Source organism: Notamacropus eugenii, chromosome 1, assembly GCF_028372415.1.
Source record: "Notamacropus eugenii isolate mMacEug1 chromosome 1, mMacEug1.pri_v2, whole genome shotgun sequence".
Classification (NCBI taxonomy): domain Eukaryota; kingdom Metazoa; phylum Chordata; class Mammalia; order Diprotodontia; family Macropodidae; genus Notamacropus; species Notamacropus eugenii.
The window spans coordinates 659,934,424-659,958,434 of NC_092872.1; the positions used below are offsets into that span (position 1 = coordinate 659,934,424).

The 24,011-nt window shown below is 37.0% G+C and overlaps 1 protein-coding gene across 9 annotated transcripts in view; it reads right to left on the bottom strand.

The window, feature by feature from the left end:
• Positions 1-24,011, bottom strand: part of GTF2A1L (general transcription factor IIA subunit 1 like) — a 55,003-nt gene that overhangs the window by 18,854 nt on the left and 12,138 nt on the right. For 8 of the 9 annotated variants that reach the window (XM_072635640.1, XM_072635639.1, XM_072635644.1 and 5 more), the window contains exons 4-6: positions 19,285-19,340; positions 17,605-17,698; positions 14,758-15,365 (exon numbers count right to left, since the gene is read on the bottom strand). In XM_072635640.1, coding sequence (XP_072491741.1) covers positions 14,758-15,365; positions 17,605-17,698; positions 19,285-19,340 — 758 coding nt within the window. The remainder of the gene's footprint in view (positions 1-14,757; positions 15,366-17,604; positions 17,699-19,284; positions 19,341-24,011) is intronic. The other variant, XM_072635645.1, reaches the window with a different exon arrangement.

Here is a 24,011-nt window from a genome sequence, read left to right on the forward strand (position 1 = left end):
CAGGATCAAATATATGCTTTGTTTGGATTTTAAAGTCCCTCATAACTGGGTCCCCTTGATGTTCCACAAACACATTTTACCTCTGACTCCAACTGTCTACTTGTACTCCTTTTGAGTCTCAATTGAAGTCTCACCTGCAAGAAGCCTTTCCCAATCCTCCTTAATCTCACTGTATTCCCTCTGAGACCACCCCCAATTTATCCTGTAGGCATCTTATTTGTACATGGTTGTCTGTATGTTGTTTCCCCCATTAGACTGTGACCTCCTTGAGCGCAGGTATTGACTTTTATGTTTCTTTGTATCCCCAGCATTAGGAAGTGGCTGGCACACAGCAGGTGCTTAGTAAATGCTAGCTGACTCACTGGTATATGCTATTACACGTACTTGGAATGAAGGGATACATAAGACATTCAGAGAGAACTAGCACCTCTGGTATAAGGGCTATTCATCGACCTTTGGTGTCCACTCTCATCTATGGCTCCAATAAGCTATAGCACCCACAATGGCCACACTCCAGTAAAACCATCTTGGCAGACGTGCTAAACCAGTTTGACAAGAACCAATGGGCCTCAAGCCTCTCTATCCCAAGCAGGTGATGACTTTCCCCAGTGAAATGGGCAGATGAGAACAATCTGTTCCAATGGCCTTCATATCTGAAGCAGGCACTGTGAAGGGCTTACATCTTAGTCAGATGCTGAAGATGCCAAGGTCATCCAATGCTTCCAGAGCCATCTTGACTTTTTGTCTTGCCACTGGACTTGGATGACTCAGAGAGTGAAGCCAACAACTTTGAACTCACTTAAATCCAATTCATGTGTGAGTCAAAAGGTATCATTGATATTATTTTACTATTGTATTATTTTACTGTCTTACTATTTTATCTATCTTGAAGTGACAGGTTAAAACAGGAGATGTGAATACAGTGGGACCTGTAGTCACAACCCAGAATTCAGGCAGCCCATGGCATAGGTCATCTTCTGACTGAACTGAAGTAGCAGTAGGATTCAGTTGCCCTGTGGGTGTCTGAGCAGCCTTCTTAAGGATCATGCTGCTCTCCTCCTGGTACAAGAAAGGGGCTAGAAAATGTGCCCCCAAAATTGTCTGCTTCACCTAACCCTGGCCTGCTTACCACAGCAGGTGGGGGATCCCACCCAGCAGTCAAAACACAAAAACACGAAAAAAAACTTTTACAAAGATGATTTCATTAACCACTGGAACACAGAATGTGCACATACTTAGGGAAAACACAAAATCTAGCAGATCTGAAAGATGAACAGCTCTTGCTGCACGAAAACTCCACAGATATCACATCCAAATAACAGCCCTGAGTGAAATAAGGCTAGCAAATGAAGACCAACTTACCAAAGTTGGAAATGGATGCTTGTTTTTCTGGAGCAGCCCCAGTGATAGGGAGCACTGTGAAGCTAGTATAGGTATCACAATCAAATATGATCGAGTCAACAAGGTTGTATACCTCTTACAAAGGAGTGAATGACAGGTTAGTGATGACATGATTGCCACTTGCAGGAAAGTGCTATGCCACCATCATCAGTTAGTATACTTCCTCCATGACAAACCCTGATGAGGTCAAAGAAAAATTTTATGAACACCTGGAGACTCTTATCATCAATGTGCTGGATAAGCTTGTAATTCTGGGTGACTTTAATGCCAGAGTTGGCACAGACTATCAGATGTGGCAGAGAGTCCTTGGGAGGAATAGATTCAGAAAAAGCAACAGTAATGGTCACTTACTACTAAAGACTTGTGTGTCTCATGATCTTATCACCAACACTGTATTCCATTTATCTAAATGCAATAACTCTTCATGAATGCACCCTCACAGAAAACACTAGCCTTTAATAGACTATGTCATTGTAAGGAGAAAAGACGGACGAGATGTGAGAGTGACAAAGGCAATGTGTGGTGCAGAGTGCTGGAAAAATCATAGACTTATTATTCTCTCCAAGCTAAACATTCACATTCAACAAAAGCTATAATCCCAATGCAAGACCACTACCAGAAGACTTACTGTCAACAGATTAGAGTGACTCTCTATGGGAGAAAAGTTTGTTACTAACTTGGAGGGAAAGCTGAGCCAACACATAGCTGGCAACAGTGGAGCAAAAAAAGGAGTGGGCAGTTTTCAGAGATCTGGTATATAGCATTGCATTTACTCATTTGAACCAGAACATTTGGATCACAACACTTTCAAACATAAAGACTGGTGTGATGAAAATGATGGGGAAATTCAGAAAGTACTAATGTCTACCAGCAGAACTGTTCATCCATCTGTAAAAAGGCAGCATTTAAGTCCATCAAAAGTAATGTGCAAGCAAAGCTTAGAACGAAGGTGGATTCTTGGCTCAGTAAAAAGGCAGATGAAATTCAGTTTTACACTGATAGTGACCACCCAAAGCATTTTTCATGATGCCCTGAAGTCTACTTATGGGCCAAAGGTCTTTCTCAACTACTTAGTCATGATAGAGCCACACTGATCAATGAAAAGGACATGATCCTGGAGAGATGGCCTGAACACTTCCATAGTGTTCTCAACAGACCATCATCAATCAATGCCAAAACCACTGACCAACTACCTCAGATTGAAGTCAATCTCTCTCTAGCCCAACTTTCAACTAAAGAAAAGATTTTCAATATCATTAGGTTCCTCTTGTATGGCAAAGCACCTGCAGAGATTTACAAGACAGGGGGTCAACTGCTCACACAAAAATCAACTGAAATCTTCCAGGTTATATGGCAAGAGAGGGTTATCCCCCAAGAGATCAAGGATGCCTCTATTGTTCAACAATATAAAGGAAATAGATTGCCCTGTGACAACCACAGGAGTGGGTCTCTCAGTCACTGATGGCAAGATTCTTGCCAGTTTTCTTTAATCAATTGATCCTTCACCTGGAAGATGACCAGTGCAGCTTCAGAAAGGTTCTGAAGAGCAACTGACTTGGTATTTACTACCTGACAACTCCAGGAGAAATGCCAGGAGCAGAATACAAGTCTATATACAATGCTCATCGATCTAACTAAGGCCTTTGATACTGTCAGTTATGAGGGCCTATGGAAAATCGTGGCAAAATTTGATTGCCCATAGAAGTTCATCAATAATGTATGCCAATTTCATAATGGTGTGTTTGCACAGGTTGACACCAATGGAGTGAAGCAGGGCTGTATGCTTGCTCCTATAACTTTTAGAATAATGTTTTTGGCTATGTTGTCAGATGTCCTGGAGGACAAAAATGTCATCAAGGTCAACTACCATACTGATGATAAATTATTTAACTTGAGAAGGCTACAAGCCAACATTAAAATAGAGGAAGAGTTGGTGCATGACCTTTTTTCCTATAGATGACTGTGCACTCAATGCAACCCTAGAGGCTGAGATGCAAGAAAGTATGGATTGATTCTCTGCTGCTTGTGATAATTTTGGTCTACCAACTAAAACCAAGAGAAAAAAGATTCTCCACCAGCCAGCACTACACCATCAAAGTTGGAACCACTGCTTACAGTAAATTGAGAAATTTTGAATGCTGTAGATAAGTTCACTTACTTTGGCAATGTAATTTCCAGGAATGTCCACATAGATAATGAAGTTGATGCATGCATGCTCCACAAGAAAGTATGGGAGAAAAGAGATGTTAGGCTGCCTACCAAACAGAAGGTCTAAAGAGTTGCTGTGCTGACCTCATTGTTCTATGCTTGTGAAACCTGGACAGGCTATTAGCACCATGCCAGAACACTGAACCACTTCCATTTGAACTGTCTTAGGATGACTCTGAAGATGACCTGACAAGTACTTGACACTGATGTCCTTCCTCAAGGTGAACTGACAACCACTCAAACTGTACTACAGAAAGTGCAACTCGGATGGGCTGCCCACATTGTCCAAATGCCAAATACACATTTGCCTAAAAGACTATTTTACAAAGAACTCAAACAAGGCAAGTACTTTCACAGCGGTCAGAAGAAGCAATATAATGGCACTCCAGGTTTCTCTGAAGAATGCTGGTATCAATTGTGAGACATGGGAGACACTGGCACAAGACTGGTCATTATAGCATGCCCACAATAATGTAGGCACTGTGCTCTATGAGCAAAACAGAATTGTGGTAGCTCAAAAGGAACATCAGATGAATAAATTTAGAGACCTCTCCCTCCTAAATGATCATATAGACTATTTGTGCCCAACCTGTAGACACTCTGTACATTGACCCCAATATCATGTCAACTTGGTCCTCTCTTCAAGCACAAAAGACAAACACCTTGTAATGAAAATTCTTTGCGAATAAAGATTATGTCATCATATGAGTCTTTCTATTGGTATTCCCAGAGGTTGGCATGTAATAGGTGCTTAACATGTGCATCTTGATCAGAAACATATTTATGTTCAACAGGTAATGTTCAACTTATCTGAAGAAGATCACAGAATTTATAAGTAGCAACCAAAAGTGATTAGAGCCTTCATGCCCTAAAAGAAGATACCATTTCCAAGTTAATTCAAACCACTCAGTGTTTCCCTACAAAATAATAATAAAGTATAAGGAACACACAAAAAGCACACACTCTGATAACTTGAGAGACAGTGTGGTATAAGGACAAAAGAACTAGACTTGGAGTTAGTAGAGATGTAAAACTTGCATCTCTTTAACCTAGGGCAAGTGAGCTGATGTCTTTGAGCCTCAGTTTCCTCATTTATAAAACAGAAAATAAAATAATTATCTCCCATAGCTGTTATGAAGAAAGAGCTTTGTAAACCTTTAGGCACTATATGAATGAATTACTTTTATTATTAATTCTATATCCAATAAGATCACTGCTTCAATGCTGTCCATCATACATTACTATAGAAATCGGTCATTTTCAAATTCAAATATATCATCTTATTTCATTCATAACAATGATGAGAGGTAGGTATGGAAGAAATCATTATATGTTACCATTTTACAAAACTATGTAGTTACACAGTAACTACAGGGATACACAAATAGTGCTAAATCAGGTACAAGAACCCATTGAGACTCAAAGACAAAGCCAGTTTCTTATGTTTTATATATGCCATATCATTAAAGCTTAATGCATAACATATAGGTGCTCAAATACTTGTTTAGTTGATCAAGAAAAGATAACAGAAAGCTCCCAACGCAGGGAAAATCCAGGACCAGATGGATTTACAACAGAATGTCATCAGACATTCAAAGAATAATTAATATCAATATTACATAAGTCATGTGAGAATAAAAATAGGACAAGAAAGTGTCCTACAAAATTCTTTTTATGATACAAATGTGGTCTTGCTACCTAAAACATGAAAGTCAAAACAGAGAAAGAAAACTACAGTCTAATATCCTTAATAAATATTGATGCAAAATTTTTAAATAAAATATTAGCAAGAGTATAACAACATATCACAAAGATTATATACCATGACCAGGTTGGAATTATAAAAAGAATGCAGAGTTTTCAATATTAGGAAAATTATCAATATCACAGACTATATTAATAACAACAATTACATGATTATACCAATAGGTGCAGAAAATGCCTTTAAAAGACACAGTGACCCTTCCTATTTAAAAAAAAAAAACAACAAGAAAGCAGAGGAATAAATGGATCTAATATGATAATTAAGATACAGCATTATATGTAATGGGGATGTAATACACATAAAGAACAGATGTCCATTTTCACCGCTACTATTTAACATGGTCCTATAAATGCTAGCTATAGCAATAAAGAAAAAGAAACAAGGCACAGAAACAGAAAAAATATTGGTTTTTGCAAATAACATGATCATTTACTTGGAAAACATTACAGTATTAGCTAAAAAGATTAATTTAAAACAATGACCTGCACAAAGTTGCAAGACATCAAGTAAAACCTAAATCATCATTTTTGTGTATTTCCAACTAAATCTATCAGGCAAATATAGAAAAATATTTGATTCAAAATAATTATGGAATGTATAAAATACTTGGGAGTCAACCTGCCAAGACTAATACTGGAACTATATGAATACAACCACAGAAACTCTATTTTAAAATAAAGATAGACCTAAATAAATCAGAGAAATATTAATTGATAAGTACCTACCTGAACTGTGTCAATGTAACAAAAATTATGCTATCTAAATTAATTTCTTTATTCCATGCTATACCAATCTAATTACTCAAGAACTGCACTATAGATCAGTGAAACAGATTAAATATACAACGTACAGAAGTAAAAGTAGCATAGCACTTGATAAACCTAAAGACCTTAGCTAATGCAGTAAGAACTCACCAATGAAAATTTCTGGGGAAACTGGAAAGTGATCTGGCAGAAAGTACTATAGATCAGCATCTCATACCATACAATAAAATAAGTTCTAAATGGCCATATGACATATATAAAGAGGGACATTATGAACAAATCAGAAAAGCAAGGAAGAAATTATCTTCCAGGTTGATAGATGGGGGGGAGGGAGGGATTCATGACCAACTAAAGGATAAATGAACCCAAAAGATAAAATGAACAATTTTCATTATATAAAATTTAAAAGGAGTTGCTCAAACGAAATCAATTCACCTAAAATTGGAAAGGAAACAGGTAAGTGTGGGGGAAAAAAATCTTTGCAGACAAGTTTGTCTGATAAAGGTCTCACATCTAAGATAAATAACGAAATTATTCAAATTTAAAAGAACAAGAGCCGTTCCCTAATAGCTAAATGACCAAAGGATATAAATATGCAATTTTCAAAGAAAATAAAGCTAAGCTATAAATAAAAAAATTTTCCAAATTACTAATAATTAGAGAAATACAAATTAAAGCAACTCTGAGATTCTACCTCATACTTTTCAAATCTGGCTAGGTTGGTAAAAAGAAAAAAAAAGGAAAATCATATACATTGGAAAGGCTATGGAGAAAATACGTACACTGATCTACTGTTAGTGAAGTTGTGAATTAATTGGCCCTGTCATTCTGGAAAGCAATTTGTAATTCTGTTCCAAAAAATTACTAAACTGAGCATATCTTTTATCCCAGTAATATTCTTACTAAGTCTATATCTCAAAGAAATCAAAGAGATCAAAGGAAAAGAAAAAGGACCTATATGTACAAAAATATTTATAGCAGCTCCTTTTATAGTGTCAAAGAACTGGAAACTAAGGAAGGATCCAGCAATTGCAGAATAGTTTAACAAATTATGGCATATAAATGTAACTGAATATTATTATAACTTTAAGAAATTATGAAGGGCAGAGTCAAGATGGCCCAGTAGAAAGATGCACATACACTAGCTCTTGCCCCACAGCTCATTAAATATCTATAAAAAATGACTCTCAAAAAAATCTAGAGCAGCAGAAGCCACAGAATGGCAGAGTGAAAGAGATTTCCAGCCCAAAGTAACCTGGAAGGCCTATAGGAAAGGTCTACCACATGGAGCGCAACCCAGCACACTGAGAGGAACAGGACTGGAATAGGCCTCAGGGGCAGAATCCCCAGCAGCAGCAGAGGTTCTCAGATCCTTCAACCCACAAACACCAAAGACAACTTCAAAGGTCAGTGAGAGAGCGCTTTTTCAACTGGGCAAGAAGGGAGCAGGGTCCTCCCCTAGCCCCAGCCCCAGCCCCAGGAGGTGACCACAGCAATGGCAACAGCAGCAGTGGCAGTGGCAGCAGCAGCATCCATTTGTGGAGCACTCAGCCTAAAGCCCCTGGGGGAACTGAGCAGCTGATCTGAATCTCAGCCCTGAGCACAGTCCTGGGGCATGGCGGAGCTAGAGGCAGTTATGGAGTAGGAATTCTACTAGTTGCAGATTCTGGGCAGAAAAGTTTTTGGTTGCTCCCAAACTAGTGTGTAGGCTAGGAGAGAAGTAAACTCCTCTCCCTTGATTGTGCCACCTTGGAGGAACTGAGAACTTACAGGTCCCCAAAGTATACCATCCTCTTGACAAAGGACTCAAAAGTCAAATAACTGGCTAGGAAAATGCCCCCAAAAAAGGGGAAAAAAATAAGACTATAGAAGATTACTTTCTTGGTGAACAGGTATTTTCTTCCATCCTTTCAGATGAAGAAGAACAATGCTTACCATCAGAGGCCTCCAAAATAAATATGCAATGGTCTCAGGCCAAGGAAGAGCTCAAAAAGGATTCTGAAAATCAAGTAAGAGAGGTGGAGGAAAAATCGGGAAGAGAAATGAGAGCAATGCAAGAAAGTCATGAAAAGTGAGTCAACAGCTTGCTAAAGGAGACCCAAAAAAATGCTGAAGAAAACAATACCTTTAAAAATAGGCTAACTCAATTGGCAAATGAGATCCAAAATGCCAATAAGGAGAAGAATGCTTTAAAAAGCAGAATTAGCCAAATGGAAAAGGAAGTTCAAAAGCTCACTGAAGAAAATAGTTCTTTGAAAATGAGAATGTAGCAGATGGAAGCTAATGATTTTATGATAAACCAAGAAATTATAAAACAAAATCAAAAGAATGAAAAAATGGAAGATAATGTGAAATATCTCATTGGAAAAACAAATAACCTGGAAAATAAGTCCAGGAGAGATAATTTAAAAATTATTGGTCTACCTGAAAACCATGATCAAAAAAAGAGCCTAGACATCTTCCAAGAAATTAACATGGAAAACTGCCTTGATATTCTAGAACCAGAGGGTAAAATAGAAATGGAAAGAATTCATTGATCACCTCCTGAAATAGACCCGAAAAGAAAAAACTCCTAGGAACATTGTAGCCAAATTTCAGAGTTCCCAGGTCAAGAAGAAAATATTACAAGCAGCTAGAAAGAAATAATTCAAATCTTGTGGAAATACAATCAGGATAACACAGGATCTGGCAGCTTCTACATTAAGGGATCAAGAGGCTTGGAACAGGATATTCCAGAAGTCAAAGGAACTGGGATTAAAACCAAGAATCACCTACCCAGCAAAACTAGTACAATATTTCAGGGGAAAAAATGGTTATTCAATGATACACAGGACTTTCAAGCATTCTTGATGAAAAAACAAGAGCTGAATAGAAAATCTGACTTTCAAACACAAGAATCAAGAGAAGCATGAAAAGGTAAACAGCAAAGAGAAGTCATAAGGGACTTACTAAAGTTGAACTGTTTACATTCCTACATGTAAAGAAAATATTTGTAACTCTTGAGACTTTTCTTAGTATTTGGGTAGCTGGAAGGATTACACACACACACACACACACACACACACACACACAGCACAGATTGAGTTGAATCAGAAGGGATGATATCTAAAAAAATAAAATTAAGGGGTGAGAGAGGAATGTTGGGAGGAGAAAGGGAGAATGGACTAGGGCAAATTATCACTCATTAAAGAGGCAAGAAAAAGCTTTTTCAATGGAGGAGAAAAGGGAGGATGTGAGAGGGAAAAAGGGAAGCTTACTCTCTTCACATTTGGCTTAAGAAGGGAATAACATGCTCACTTAATTTGGTATGAAAATCTAGCTAACACTACAGGAAAGTAGGGGAGAAGGGGACAAGTGGGATGAGGGGGATGATAGAAGGGAGGGCAAATGGGAGAATGGAGTAATTAGAAGTAAACACTTTTGGGGAGGGACAACGTCAAATGAGAGAAGAGAATAAATGGAGGCAGGATAGGATGAAGGGAAATGTAGTAACTCTTACACAACATGACTATTATGGAAGTCTTTAGCAAAACTACACACATATAGCCTATATTGAATTGCTTGCCTTCTCAGTGGAGATGAGTGGGGAGGGAGGGAGAAAAGTTGGAATTCAAAGTATTAGAAAAGAATGGTGAGAATTGTTTTTGCATACAACTGGGAAATAAGAAATACAGGTAATGGGGATATAGAAATCTATCTTGCCCTACAAGAAAAGAGAGAAGATGGGGATAAGGGAAGGGTGGGGTGTGATAGAAGGGAGGGCATATTGAAGGAAGGGGTAATAAGAATGCAAGGTGTCAGGGGTGGGGGAGGGAAGAGATAGGGAGAAAAACTGGAACTCAAAATTTTGTGGAAATGAATGTAGAAAACTAAAATAAATATTTAAAAAAATAAATAAAAAATAAGAAAAAGAGGAAATTATGAAGAGGATGGTTTCAGAGAAATCTAGACAGACTTTTACAGTGATGCAGAACTAAATGAGTACCAGGAGAACAATTTATACAATACATTGTAAATAAAAACATGTTGGAAAGACATAAGTCCTCTGATCAGTCCAATAATCATTCACAATTCCAGAGGACTCTTGAAACAGGTTACCCATCTCTTGACAGAGAGGTAATGAGATTTAGACATATATTTGTTAGACATGGCCAATACAGGAATTTGTTTTGCTTAAATATGCATATTTGCTACAGGAGTTTTATTTAGTTCCCAATAGGGTAGGAGAAAGAAAAAAATTTTATTCGAAATAAATTCATTTTTTTAAAGGAAAATAATGAAAAATGGGAGGTGTCCCCCAGGATAATTCCTGGCACATAGAGCTACTGGTGCTTGAGCTACAATTAGAACGAAGTGAGAGATTTTTGAGGCAGAGAGAAGGAGGAAGTTCATTTCAGGCATGGAGGACAGACAATGCAATGGCACAGAACTAGGAATTACTACTGAGCTCCCCCTTCTCCTGGATACTCTGACATCTTGGTTTCTGCGATGCTGAAGAGTGGCTAGACAGGCAGGGGAAACAGCAGTAGTAGTCTCCAATTAGATCATTATCCAAACCTTGCACTTTGTGGATGTTCTCCAAGTCTTTGTCCTAGGCCCTCTTTTTTCTTCTCTCTATACTCTCTCTCTGTGTGATCTTATCAGTTCCTAAGAGTTCAATTATTTCTATGCAACTGACTCCCAGATCTATAAGTCCAGTCTGTATCTTTCTCCTAAGTTCTATTTGAACATCAATAAGTACCTATTAGAAATTTCCCACTAAATATCCCGTAGGCATTTCAAATACATCTAAAACAATACTCATCTTTCTCTACCAAACCAACCCAACTCCCATCTTCCCTGTTTCTGTCAAGGGCATCATCATTCTTCCTTTTATTAGGATATGCAACCTCAGCATTATACTTAACTTTTTGCTCTCCCTCAGGCCCATATGCAATCAGTTACCAAGTCTTCTTGATTCTGCTTCCACATCTTTTACATCTGTCCCCTCTCCAACTTGCAAGGCCACTACTTTAGACCTTCACCTCTCACCAAAATTATTTTAATAGCCTTCTAACTTGTTGTTCCTCAAATCTTTCTCTTCTCCATCCTCCACAAAAATTGTTTTGCTTCAGATCGCAGAGCTGCCAAAATGATTTCCCTAAGACACAATTATGACCAGATCTTTCCCCTACTTATTTAACTCCAATGGCTCCCTATTGTCCCTAGAACAGGGATTTTTGACATTCTTTTGAATCATTAACCCATTTGGCAATCTGGTGAAACCTTCTCAGAATGTTTTTAAATATATAAAATAAGACACAATATGTAAGATGACCAAAAAAAAAAACATAAGATAAACCACCAAAATACAAAAGAAACTAATTACACTGAAAGTTATAATAGTATTTTTAAAACAAGTTAATGGGTCGGGTTGAGAACTCTTGCTTTAGGATAAAATATAAACTTCTGTTTGGCTTTTAAAACTCTTTGCAACCTGACCCCAAACCATCTTTCTAAACTCACTGAACATTATTCCCCCTCCCACATGCTTCAATCCAGTCAAACAGGCCTTGTCTGTTCCTCACAAATGAAATTTTCATCTTCTATCTCTATGCCTTTGCACTGCACATGTTCCTTTCCTGAATATATTTCTTTCTTGCCTTTACCTCTCAGAATCCATTTCTTCCTTCAAAAAGCAGTTCAAACACCACAATGTCCATGAAGCATTTCCCAAATCCCAAATGCTACTGCTCTTCCTCCCCAAAATATTTCACACAAATACTCTGTATTCATTTATAATTATTCCCTAAAAAATTTCTGTAGGACCTTCATAAGACTACAGAATCAGAAATCTAGAGCTGAAAGGGACCTAAGAGGCCATCTAGTCTAATCCCATGACTTTACAGCTGAGAAAACAAATAGTACACATAAGTGATGCATACAAGCGATGCCTAAGGTCATGCAAGCAGTAAATATAACAGGTGAGTTTAAACCCAGGTCCTCTATCTTTCACTGTCCCTCCCCTTCTGTCCCCTATTAAAATCTTTGACAGCAAAGGCTGTTTCATTCTTTGTGTCTCATAAGTGCAAGAACATACTAAGTGCTTAATAAATGTCTGTTAACTAAATGAATCTGAATTTCCCTAACCAGGAGGAACAGGTTGCTAAGATAGGAAAGATGAGAACCTTGGAAGAAAGTAACTACTCCATCTTAAAGTTTATTACTGAAAAAGTCAGCTGAGTATATATACTCTAATGTGGATCCTAAATCAAGTAAAAAGAGATTCCAAAGGGTATAGAATTGGAGAGGAAGGACCTGATGGACTAGAATGGACAAATGAAAAAGGGTTGCTAGGGAGCTGAGGCCCATGATAGGGAATGACAGGGTCTACCTGTCTGATGAGTTCAAATAATCTGTCCCAGATGAATTACATCCCTGGGTACAAAGAGAATTGATAAATAAGCCACTGTCAGTGATATATGAAATATCATGAAGAGATACCATAGGACTGGAGAAGGGAGAATATCTTCCTGATTTTCAAAATAAAAAGGGAAAGAACAGAATCTGCAAACTAGAGACCACAGAGCTCAACTTTAATCCCTGGGAAAATTCTAGCATATATTGTTGAAGGAGTGGCTAATGAATATCTAGAAAAAGAAACACTAATCACAGAAAAACAGCATGATTTCATCAAGGAAAAGTCATACCAGACTAAACCTTGTTTCCTTTTCTGAAAGTTAGTCTGTTATATCATGAGAATATCATCAATATAGCTTACCATGATTCAGTAAACTTTTAAGAAAGACTCTAGGGCTCTTTTTGTGAAAGATGGAGAGAAGTGAGCCAGGATATATGATCAGGTAGATTTGGAACTGGTAGAACCCAAACATCATTTGTTATGAGTTGAGAAAGAACAATGTGATAGAGTGTCCCAGGGATCTGTTCTTGGCCTTTGTGGGTTGAGATCTGTATCCATGGCATGAATAACGGTATAAATGGAATGCTTATTAAATCTGCATATGTCAAAAAGCTGGAAAGTATAGCCAACATATGAATGGCAGAGTCTACATTCAAAAGATTTTAACAGATCAGAATATTGGGCAAAATATAATAGTATTAAATTTAAAGTCTTACACTGGTGTAAAAAACAAAAAAGTCATCTTCACAAGTTAAGATTGGGGGGTGAAGTTGGTTGGACAGTAGCTGTTCTAAAAAAAGATCTATAGTGGTATGTAAGAACCATAGGAGTCAGCAGTTTAACATGGCAGCCAAAAAAAGTTAATGGGCTACATTAAAACAAGAACCAGGGAGATAAAATGACTCATTCCGCCTCAGGAAGACCACATTGGAATATCCAATACAGTTCTAGAAACACTTTAAAAGGTCTTAAATTGGAAAATCTGTAAAGGAGGGCAACCAAGATAGAGAGTTGAGAGGGACCACAGAAGCCCTCAAGATGTTGTGATTGGTCCAGAGTCACATAGTTAATCATCATCAGAGCAAGTGCTCTAACACTAGAATCAATGCTTTCTTCATTACTTTCTGAGAAGCTCATGTGAATATTGGTTGAAAGACCTGGTAACATTTTGCCTGAAGAGGAGAGGCATTAGTGAAGATGGGGTAGCTGTCTTCAAGCACTTGAAGTGCTGTTACTTGAAAGAGGGATGAGACTTGTTCCACAGAGTCCCAGAGGGACAGAAGAGTCCAATTTCAGTTACGTAAAGAAAACTAAGTTAGAAAAGAATACAGATTTTGGAGTGTTTGATTTAATTCTCCCTTAAAACTGAGTAATTCTCCAGACAACAGAGCACTTTCACCTGTGATCTGGGAAAGAATAGTTGCAGTAAGAAGGAAAAGAACTGAGGATTTAGTCCACAAAATTTTGAGATGTTCATCAACATGCTCTAAAATTTCAGTTTTAGAATAGTAGTTTCACTACCTTTTGTGACTTTGCCAATTTTTAAAGCAGAAAATCGTGGAAGGATAATAGATTCAAGTGTCATTCAAGGAGCCATGAGGCTTAAATCTATCTCCCTAGCAAAAATGCATTTTCTTCAACTAAGCCTGTATTCTAATCAGTCAAGTTTTCATGTGATATAAGATATCAAGCAACACGGTACAGTGGATAGATTAGACCTGAAGTCAGATGTGGGTTCACATTCCACCTTGGTGACTCAATAAACATTTTTAAAGCACCTACTTTGTGCTAGGCACTATGTTAAGCTTCTGTCACTTACCAGGTATGGGACTATTAATAAGTCACTTAACTTCTCTAAATCTATCAAATAGGGATAATACCAGTGGTATCTATTTCATAAGGTTGAGGCTCAAATTAGATAGTCTATATAAAGCATATGGCAAACCTTGAAGTACTATAATAAATGTCAGTTATTACATAAATAGGAAATTCTGAATATCAAACACAAAAAATGAAAGTGATCCTAAGTACAACTTCAAGGAAATGAACTCACCTAAAGACTCATAGTTTTGAATTGACCTTGTGACTTCAAAAACATAAGAATATCAACTTCTAGGACCACAGGTTCAGGGCCAGAAGAAACTTAGAAACTATTAAGTCCCACCCCTTCATTTTTCCAGATGAGGAAATGAAGCCCAGAGAATCAAAGGTATTATTACCTCTTCTGAGGCAGGAAGGCTGCAAGGCTCTTCTAAGGGGTGAGGTTGCTTTAGGGAACCATTTTCACCCATCCTGTTCTTGGGAATGAGCACACCCACATCAGACTGCTGGTGAAAAGAATCCTGAGAGCCTGAGGAAAGTTGTTCACCATCCAGAGTTTGAGTCATGTTACCTGAAACACTGACCACTGGCTCCCCATTAGAATCTGTTTGAGAGGCCTGTGAAGTAAATATAACACCTGGAAGATTCATATACTGGGGACTTTCCAAGGAATTCAGCTGTTGACTTAACAGAAGTTCAGGTGTGGTTTTGTGTTCATTTCCCACAGGTGGCTGTCCAAGGGTCTCATTGGTGGCCAAGTTCTCTAAATGCTTTCTTTCCACTGGCCCAGGATGAAGGACCGTGGGCTGTGGAAGCACAGTTTCCAGTCTCTGTGATTTTTCGGCAGCTGCCTGAACAGAGGATGGGGTCAGCTGTGTAACACTGGTCTGTATTATGGAAGGTTGACCAAGCTGCTGAAATATCTGCTGAATTGGATGCTGAAGGATACTTGCTCCTCCAGGGGTCTGTGTTACCATAACGGGTACATTCACTTTATAAAGATGTCCTGACAAACAAATAAAAGAGATATCATTAAATCCTAATGCTCTTTTTTAAAATTCAAATTTATTTTCATATCAAATTTTCGTATTTTCTCTTATCTCCTCCTCTCCAACTGAAAAAACAAAAACAAAGCACAAGCAGGTATCAATCAAGCAAAGCAAAATCCTACATTGGCACAGCAGATAGAGTCATCCTTAGAGTAAGTACAACCTGGGTTCAAGTCCAACCTCATGACCCTGGTGGAAAAGTCACTTACCCTCTCAATGCCCCAGGTAATTCTCAGACTAAAACACTGCATAACAATTACTGGTATGTATCTACGGAGAAAGTTTCCTAGAAGGGGGGAATGCTCTTATGAAAGGAATCTCATTTCTAGATTAAAAAAAAGTTCTTACCTTATGAAGCATATTTTACATTGTGATATTTGAAAACTGATAATGCTGCATCCTGCCCAATCAGTACTCAAGGCAGGTAGACACAAAATTACAATGTACCTGTAAAAATCTGGGTTTCAACCAACATAATTGTATAAAATAACTAATATTTTCAGATTTTTCGATTATTCAAGATACCATGTAGATCTTAGTTCTAAGGTAATTAAAAGGACAGGCTATATGGTCAATAAGAGTTTTAAAACTTTTGGAGCAGGTCAAATTCTCTGTCTTCCCCAAAGACTGTCAACAGAATCACAGACTTTTAGAGGCAGAAAAGGGCAATAGGAGAAATAGCCCAAACCTGAACTTTAAGATGAGGAAAATAAGGCCAAGAGAAGTTAATAATTTGCCCAAGGTCACACAACAAGTAAGTGAATAGTCAAGATTCAAACTCAGGTCCCCTGATTCCATTTCAGTGTTTCCTCCATCACACTGTTCATGGCACCGGGGTAAAGACTCAAAGACAAAAGTGACCCACAGCACCTGCCTTGTAGGAGCCTGCATCCCATGCTGTGCTCCTCCTGGAATCATCAAGAAGAGCAGAATTCAAAACCCGTCTGCTCCAGCACAGCTAGTCTCATGCAATGGAAAGAGTCCTGAATTTAGAATCAAGAGACCAAGGTTCTAATTCAAGCCCTGCAACTTAGACCTGTTTAACAACTGAGCAAAATCATCTTACCTCTCCTGACCTCTTTTCATATCTAATGAGAAAAACAGACGAGATGGCCTCAAATTCATCTTGCAGTTCCAAATTTATTATAATCATGATGATCTCTTATTGAAGAAAGGAATCAATGTGTACTTTTTAGATTAATTTACTTTTCATGTATAATAGCTACAGGAAAACAATTTCATCTTGGCAGTGAGGAGTTACAACCTCCATCAGCAAAGGAGACATCTATCCTTAAAATCAGGGATCTTTTAAAACACAGATGTCCATCCAAATCTGTGGAACATTGTGGTATACTATAAAAGGCATCTAGCTTTTGTTTTAAGATTAATTTAAGATGCAGTAGATGGGTAGAGTTCCTACATACCAAAATAAATAAACACATAGAAGTACATCCAATCTTTAAATCATTAATTTAAGCCTATAAACAAAAGTGGATTATATAGGGGATAGGACAATGTGGCTCCCAGCTACTAGCACCTCACTTTCTGGAGGTCTCAGGAATGAAAGCAAAGACTCTGCTATGCTATATGAGAATTTCACTAAAATTCCAGCAGCTGATGTCTAAGCTGAAACTGGTCCCAGCTCCAGGAAAGATGCCTCGTTTTCGCTTTTTTTACAAGCCAAACCTAGGAACTGAAGAGGAGGTTAAGGGGTCAGACTTTTCATACTATAACCTTAACCATATTTTCTTTCTTCTTTGCTGAAAGCCTTCTCTAGAAAACCAAACTGTGTAAAGGGGCGAGGATCAACCACTTCATATGAGGAATAAACCTAGAAGGACACTAGGATTTGTTTTTACAGTTTATAACCTTTGTTACATATTTTACAGGTACATTTGACCTTATCATCTAACAGCTAGATAGACGGATACAGTGTTTGACTTCTGAGTCAGACACATGGTAGCTGTGGGATTCTGAACAAGTCACTTAACCTTTATCTGCTTCAGTTTTCTCATCTGTAAAATGGGAGGTAATAATGATATCCACATCACAGGGTTGGTGTAAGGATCAAATAACATAGCTTACGTAAAATATTTTGCAAACCTTAGAGCACTAATACTAGTTGCTATTATAATAAATAATTGATTAGCTAAAACCATTGCTCCAAACAAAAGCATTCTTAAAGTTTGCTCTCACCAGATGCTGTTTGCAGAGTCACTCCAGCTGGTACATGAATGGGATAACCAATACCAGAGGGAAGGCCGTAATTTGCACTGGAATTTGAGCTGCCCTAGATGTGAAAATTTCATCACATGAAGTTAAACAGAAGTACAAAATTTTATCTGCACCTTTGTCCCTCTCCCTTGATAAAAGTTCAGATACCATGGATATGGAACTTCATTAGAAATGACTTCTCTGAATGAAGCTGCTTTCAAATAGTAGACTATAAAGCAAACCTAGGTACAGATCTAGTCACTTTGATCCATCCATGTTACTGGTATCCTGGTAAAGCCAAAAAATGCTAAACCTTATTTTTAAAATTCTGGCTGCTAATTCTTCAAGCAAGTTCTAGGATCACCAACAATCATGTGAGTTCTGCAGGTGGTCTTTGGGTCGATGTCTAGCACTAATGTTGATAAGGCATTGTCTATAATTTTGTTCTAGGATTAAGAATGTTTTAAACAATTTAAAGAAAAAAAATAAAAATATTAATTTGCTTTTCATCAGTAATAGCACATTCTTCCCATCAACCCTGGTAAGTTTTAGTTTTTGGCTTGTTTGGGGTTTATTTGTTTTTAATGGTAACAATCCATTTCCATGAAAATCTTGTTTGTTGTAATATAAGAGGGATCCTGAGCCTTCAAGGTTATGCCGGCAGAATACAAGCTCTAGCAGATTCTATCAAGCCAGAAAGACTTCAAGGACAGGCACAGGAATGACCTATACATCTGTTATCCAAGGTCCTAGCTAGCTCCCTGTGGAGAGGCTCGGTAGAAGGTTTGCCACTAGGACATGAATTTTTTTGACCTCCACTCATAGGATTACATATTATGGCATGGATTCATTTGTACTGGTAAAGAAGTACTCACATATGAAAAATAATATATCTTTGTGGTACAGAAATAAGTGGGAATTAAGTGGCTGCTCTATAAGACTTTTGCCCTTCAAAAAGTAGCCTACAAATCAAAAAAATATGAAAACGTGAATTTGAGTTACCCAACAAAAATAAGCCCAAAGAGAACTGGTTCTAGTTATCTGCAACCTCATGACCAATCATTCGATGTTCTCCATGGACTGTGATTTTCTTATCTGTTCTAAATTCCTATTTTATATGGGAAAAATGGGGGTGTTCTAACATCTACTTGATAAAGCTATAAAAGTATAGCCAGAATATTCCATTTAAATGAAGAAAAAAAGGAAATAAGCATAGTTGTTTTAAAAAAAACAGGGAGTCTCAAACTTCAAAATTTTTATTAAGGCCTTATCAATTGCATTCTCAAACAGAATCAGACATTTACACTACTGTACTTCCAGTTTTTCAACTGACATATAATAGCTCTGAGACATCCTCACCCTGTGCCCTAGTAGTTTGGAGCATGGCAGATGCTAAATATCTTGGGGGGGAACATTGGAAAAGTCAACAAAAATGCCAACAAAAGTTACCAAATATTCCCAGTGTTGTTTAGCAGCTATATCATGGTACTCACATTTCTTTCTACCCAATTTCAGAATCACCATATTCCTATAAACTGAACTTGAAAAAAGAAGAATAAAGTAAAAACTATTTTAAATGCTACAGGGACACAGAAATAGCCAGACACAGATAAATTCTCCACCAACATTCACAAAGTGTTCAGAGAGTACACACTTACATACCAGTTCTGTAGTAGTGAAATTTGGAATAGTTCTCCCAGCAGGGATAACTAAAGATGCTGCATATAAACAAAAAAAAATTACATTTTTAGCATTTACTGAAATATTTAACAAAATTACTCATTATACTTTGCTATTATTCTCCTACATCATTATTTACTTCCTCAAGCAACATAAACAAGAAAGTGCCTGCTACCAAAAGGAATTCTGATCTTAAGCTATATTTCCTTTTTCAAAACAACGAGATAAAAGCTTTGCAATGAAACTTTTTTTTAATATCCAGAAAGAAAAATATTCTTCCAACTTTTCAGATTATGCTATCCTTTAGAAATACATATGCTATGTGCATGCCTGGGGCGGTTAGGATTGGTGGATTGCCTGAGTTCAGGAGTTCTGAACAGCAATAGGGAGTCCAATTAAATAAGGTCTGGAACCAATTCTTGAGGATCTTAAGAAAAGAATGGAAAGAGAAAGGAAGAAGAATACCCTAGGGGTGAGGAAGGGAAGTTATCTCATAATCAGGGTGCTAAAGTAGACATCAATTCAAACAAGGAGACAGAGAACGTAACCCATCTCTGTTTTAACATCCTATATGAGTCTTGCCCATTTCCTCTACAAATGCTTCTCAGAGGATCTACTCAAACTCCTCGATGCCTTCTTCTAGGTCTTTTAATACTTCAAGAACAGTATGAGCAACACTTGGACTGTTCTGTTATCCCCTATTTTCACTATATGTCTAACCCATCTCTCTTTTGGGTGATTAATGATAATAACCACAACAGCAGCTAACACTTATATAGGTCCTACTATGTGCCAGGCTCTGTGCTAAGAACTTTACACATATTATCTCACGTGACTCTCACAACAACCCTGGGTGGTAGATGCTATTATTATCCCCACTTTACAGATCAAGAAATGAGGTAGACAGTGGGTAAGTGACTTGCCCAGGATGACACAGCTATTAAGTAACTGAGACCAAATCTCAACTCAAGACTTCCTGAGGAAGAGGCCCAGTATTCTGTCTACTGTGCCACCTAGCTGCCTATAGGTATATACATATATGCATATACATCAGAACTATGAAGAAATTTTTAACCAAACATAGGATAGAGGTTATTAGATAAAATTAAAGATAAAACGGTTAAATTTAAGTACATAAAACTGAAAAACTTCTATACAAACAAAATTAATGCACTCAGCATTAAAAGGGAGGCATTCTCTAATGGGAATAAATCTTTGTATCAAATTGCTCTGATAAGGGTTTGGTATCCAAGATACATAATTAAGCGCATTCATGACCATGACCAAAAAGTATTTCCTAATAGATAAATTGTCAAAAAAAAAAAAACCGTGAACAAACAGTTCTCAAAAGAATTGCAACCTATTAACACTCATATGAAAAGAAGCACCAAATCACTAATAAAAGAAATGCAAAACAACCTTGAAGTTTCACCTCATACCCAACAAACTGGCAAATACGACAACATACAAGCCTAAGTTAAAGTTGGAAAGGTTGGTGGGAAGATAGGTATGCTAATGCCTTGTTAAGGGAACTATGAAACAGTATAATCATTTTGGAAAGTAAACTTGAATTATGTAAATAGAATGACTAAAATGTCTGTACCCTTTGACCCAGAGATTTGATTACTTATTTGACTTATTCCCAAAGGAGGACATTAATAGAGAAGAAATCCCTTTTTGTGATAGTAAAGAAATAGAAATAATGTCAATGTCCACCAACTGGTAAATAACTAAAAAACTGGTGTTTATAAATGTAATGTATTATTATTACTATGCTATAAAAAAAGTCAAACATGATGAATAGAGAGTATGGAAAAGACTGTATGAAGACTTGCACATTGAAGTAAGCAGAGCCAAGAAAAACAATATATATGGAATGATTACAGCAAAGAAAATTGAAAAAAAATGCAAAAACAAAAGTAAATGTAAAATTGTAAAGAACAAGAATGAATTGAAAGAAGAGATAAGGATATGCTCTTTTCCCATCCCTTAGCAAAGCTGGGTAGTCAACAAGTATTTTACATTACACAATAAGACATTTTTGATAAATTGATTAGTTACATTGATTCTTTTCTTCTTTTTTTATCTTCAAAATATCATTTGTAGTATGGGATGATAGTTCTCTAGGAGGGAGAAGAAAGCCAGAGGAAACTATGGTGATTGTTTTAAAGCTATCAATTAAAAAAATTTCTTAAAGACCTAAATTTGAATTTTACCTCCAAAACTTAGTACCAGTATGACCATGAGGAGCAAGTCACTTAACCTCAGTTTCTCACTTAAAAAATGGAGGTAATATCTGCAATACCTACCTCACAAGGTTCACAATACCTACCTTCACAATATATATACCTAAAGCACTTTGCACATGTTACACTCTTGAAAGCACTCTATATAACATAGGTTTTTCTTTCATATCAAACTATTCAAAAAAACCCTGAAATACCTGTTTTCTGAAAAAATTATCTACAAAAGACATTTCTTTATGAACACAAAAAATATCTCAAGAGATCATTAGCAGATTCTATCTCCGTTATTGAAAAAAAAAAAAAGCACCACAGAAGTGAAAAAGCAAAGATTGGTGATTAACGAAGCACAAAATTATTTTTACCCTCAGTTCATCTCCAGTTCTGCCCTTAACAAACACTCCATTAGACACATTCAGTTGTCAGAACTGGAGTGAAGGATCACAATGACATCAGTCTGAATTACTTGAAGTGGCCGCAACTTGAGCTATATAACTAAAGTTGTTGGTTGACGGGAAAGCAAAATCTGATTATACCAATTCCAATAACTTATATAATCAAGTTTCCTGAGAGAAAAAAAAATCTTTCCATCTTAGATAGCATCCAAGGAATCCTGAAGGGCATGTATTGAAAGGAGTCAAGATAACTGTGTTAATAAAAGTTTATACCCCACAAAATAAGGGCATTTCACAAATTAATTAATAGCTTGATTTTACAATGCAATTTCTCAAAGCCTATAGAGCCTGCTATTTAATTTTGACACCAAATGCATTCCAGAAGCTAGTGAAATGAGTTGCATGGAAAATATTAAAGATAAGTGTTAGAACGCAATAGGTGTGACCTCCCTCCTTCACTTCCATTGCAATTATATGTGGGCTTCTACAGATTTTTTTTTAAATTTTACTTAAAATTTGGATCAATTTCATATTGTAGAAATATAGCTTCTTTATTTTGTAAAATAATATAAGAAGGGTCACAGAATATTTTCTTTCAGAACTGGAATAAAACACACAATATGTAAGAAAGTATATTAGACTTGAAGTTAGAAAATCTGAGATCCTCGAACTTCTTATGTGGCATGGGAGGAGTTATGTTGCCCTCTCTGGGCCTCCACTTTCTCACCTGCAATATAAAGCGGTTGCATCAGGTGAGCTAACACGCTGTGATCCTGTGGGTCACTGGATTCTCAACATCTCATGCTGACCTGAAGCCAGCTACCAAAAGAAGCTATTCCAAGCTACTCTCAAAAGGTCAAAAACTGGAGAAGCAACCATATATGGGGGTCAGGAAGAAACTTGACGTTCAATAATCTGGGGACCAATTGTTCTTGGTAGCAATTTTTATTACTTGTGCTATTTTCAGAACACTTCTCAACTTTCCCTTTTCTCTTTCATAAAGGCTTATCTAGGCATGTTGGCAGAAGAAAAGGGGGACAAAGCATTGAACAGATGTTTAAAGCTACAGGTATCTTAGGACAACAGCAAAGACCTGGGATTCAACACTACTGAAATCAGAAAGTGACAGAAACCACTAAGTGTTTCTGATGGTCTAATCAGTCTCATCTATCTTGTCAAGACATTCAGGCAAAATTTTAAAATTTCTGAAAGAGGGGAAAAAAAGTAGCTTTATGATAGTTCTACCAATGTAGTCATTAATCTGTGTTTGAAGAATGATGAACTATTTTTTAAGTGGGGCATTAGGAGAGGACCCTCTCCTCTCATACAAAAGCAATTTATTTTCTCTTCTGTAAATTCTGTAAATTCAATTTGAGCTTGACACTCAAGGTAGTGAGGAGCCACTGGAAGGGCATGATTTCATCTGGGGGAATTCTATACAAATCCTAGAATAATCAAGGCTTTGAAAAGAAGACAAAGAAAAAAAATCAGACCCCTTAGAAAGATGGGGTATTGTAATTAAGAAGCATCTCAAATTTATGACTATTTACTGAGAAGTCTCACTTGTAAGAGGGCTGAAGATAAAAAGGTATAAAAACAAGACTAAATTTGCACTCTACAAAAACAGTCTAAATTGTTTCCTTGCCTTGAACTACTTCATTGAAAATGGAGAAGAGGAGGAAAATATCCTTGTCTTAAATGTAATTATTTCTATTATTCTAACATCTGGAGTATAGAATCCAAATAAAGAATTGAATAAGGACTAGTAATATTTGTGCGAGTTACAGGTCTCATTTTTTGTCAGATCTTAATCACTGGTAATACTACCATCTTGTGGCAAAATTGAAGTATTGCAATTTCTACTAAGAAGAACAGAGACTTGTAGAAGTGTTCCAGAACATGACCTTGAGATAAAATAGGGTTAGGGTGATGGTAAAGGAGTGCTTTCCCTTTTCTTCAGGGTTGAAAATCTTCAAAAGGTAAATAAAAACTAACAACTGTTTCACAAGCTAATGTTTTAAATTAAAAAGGGACATAAGGTGAGATGATAAACGAAGTACTACCAGTTGAC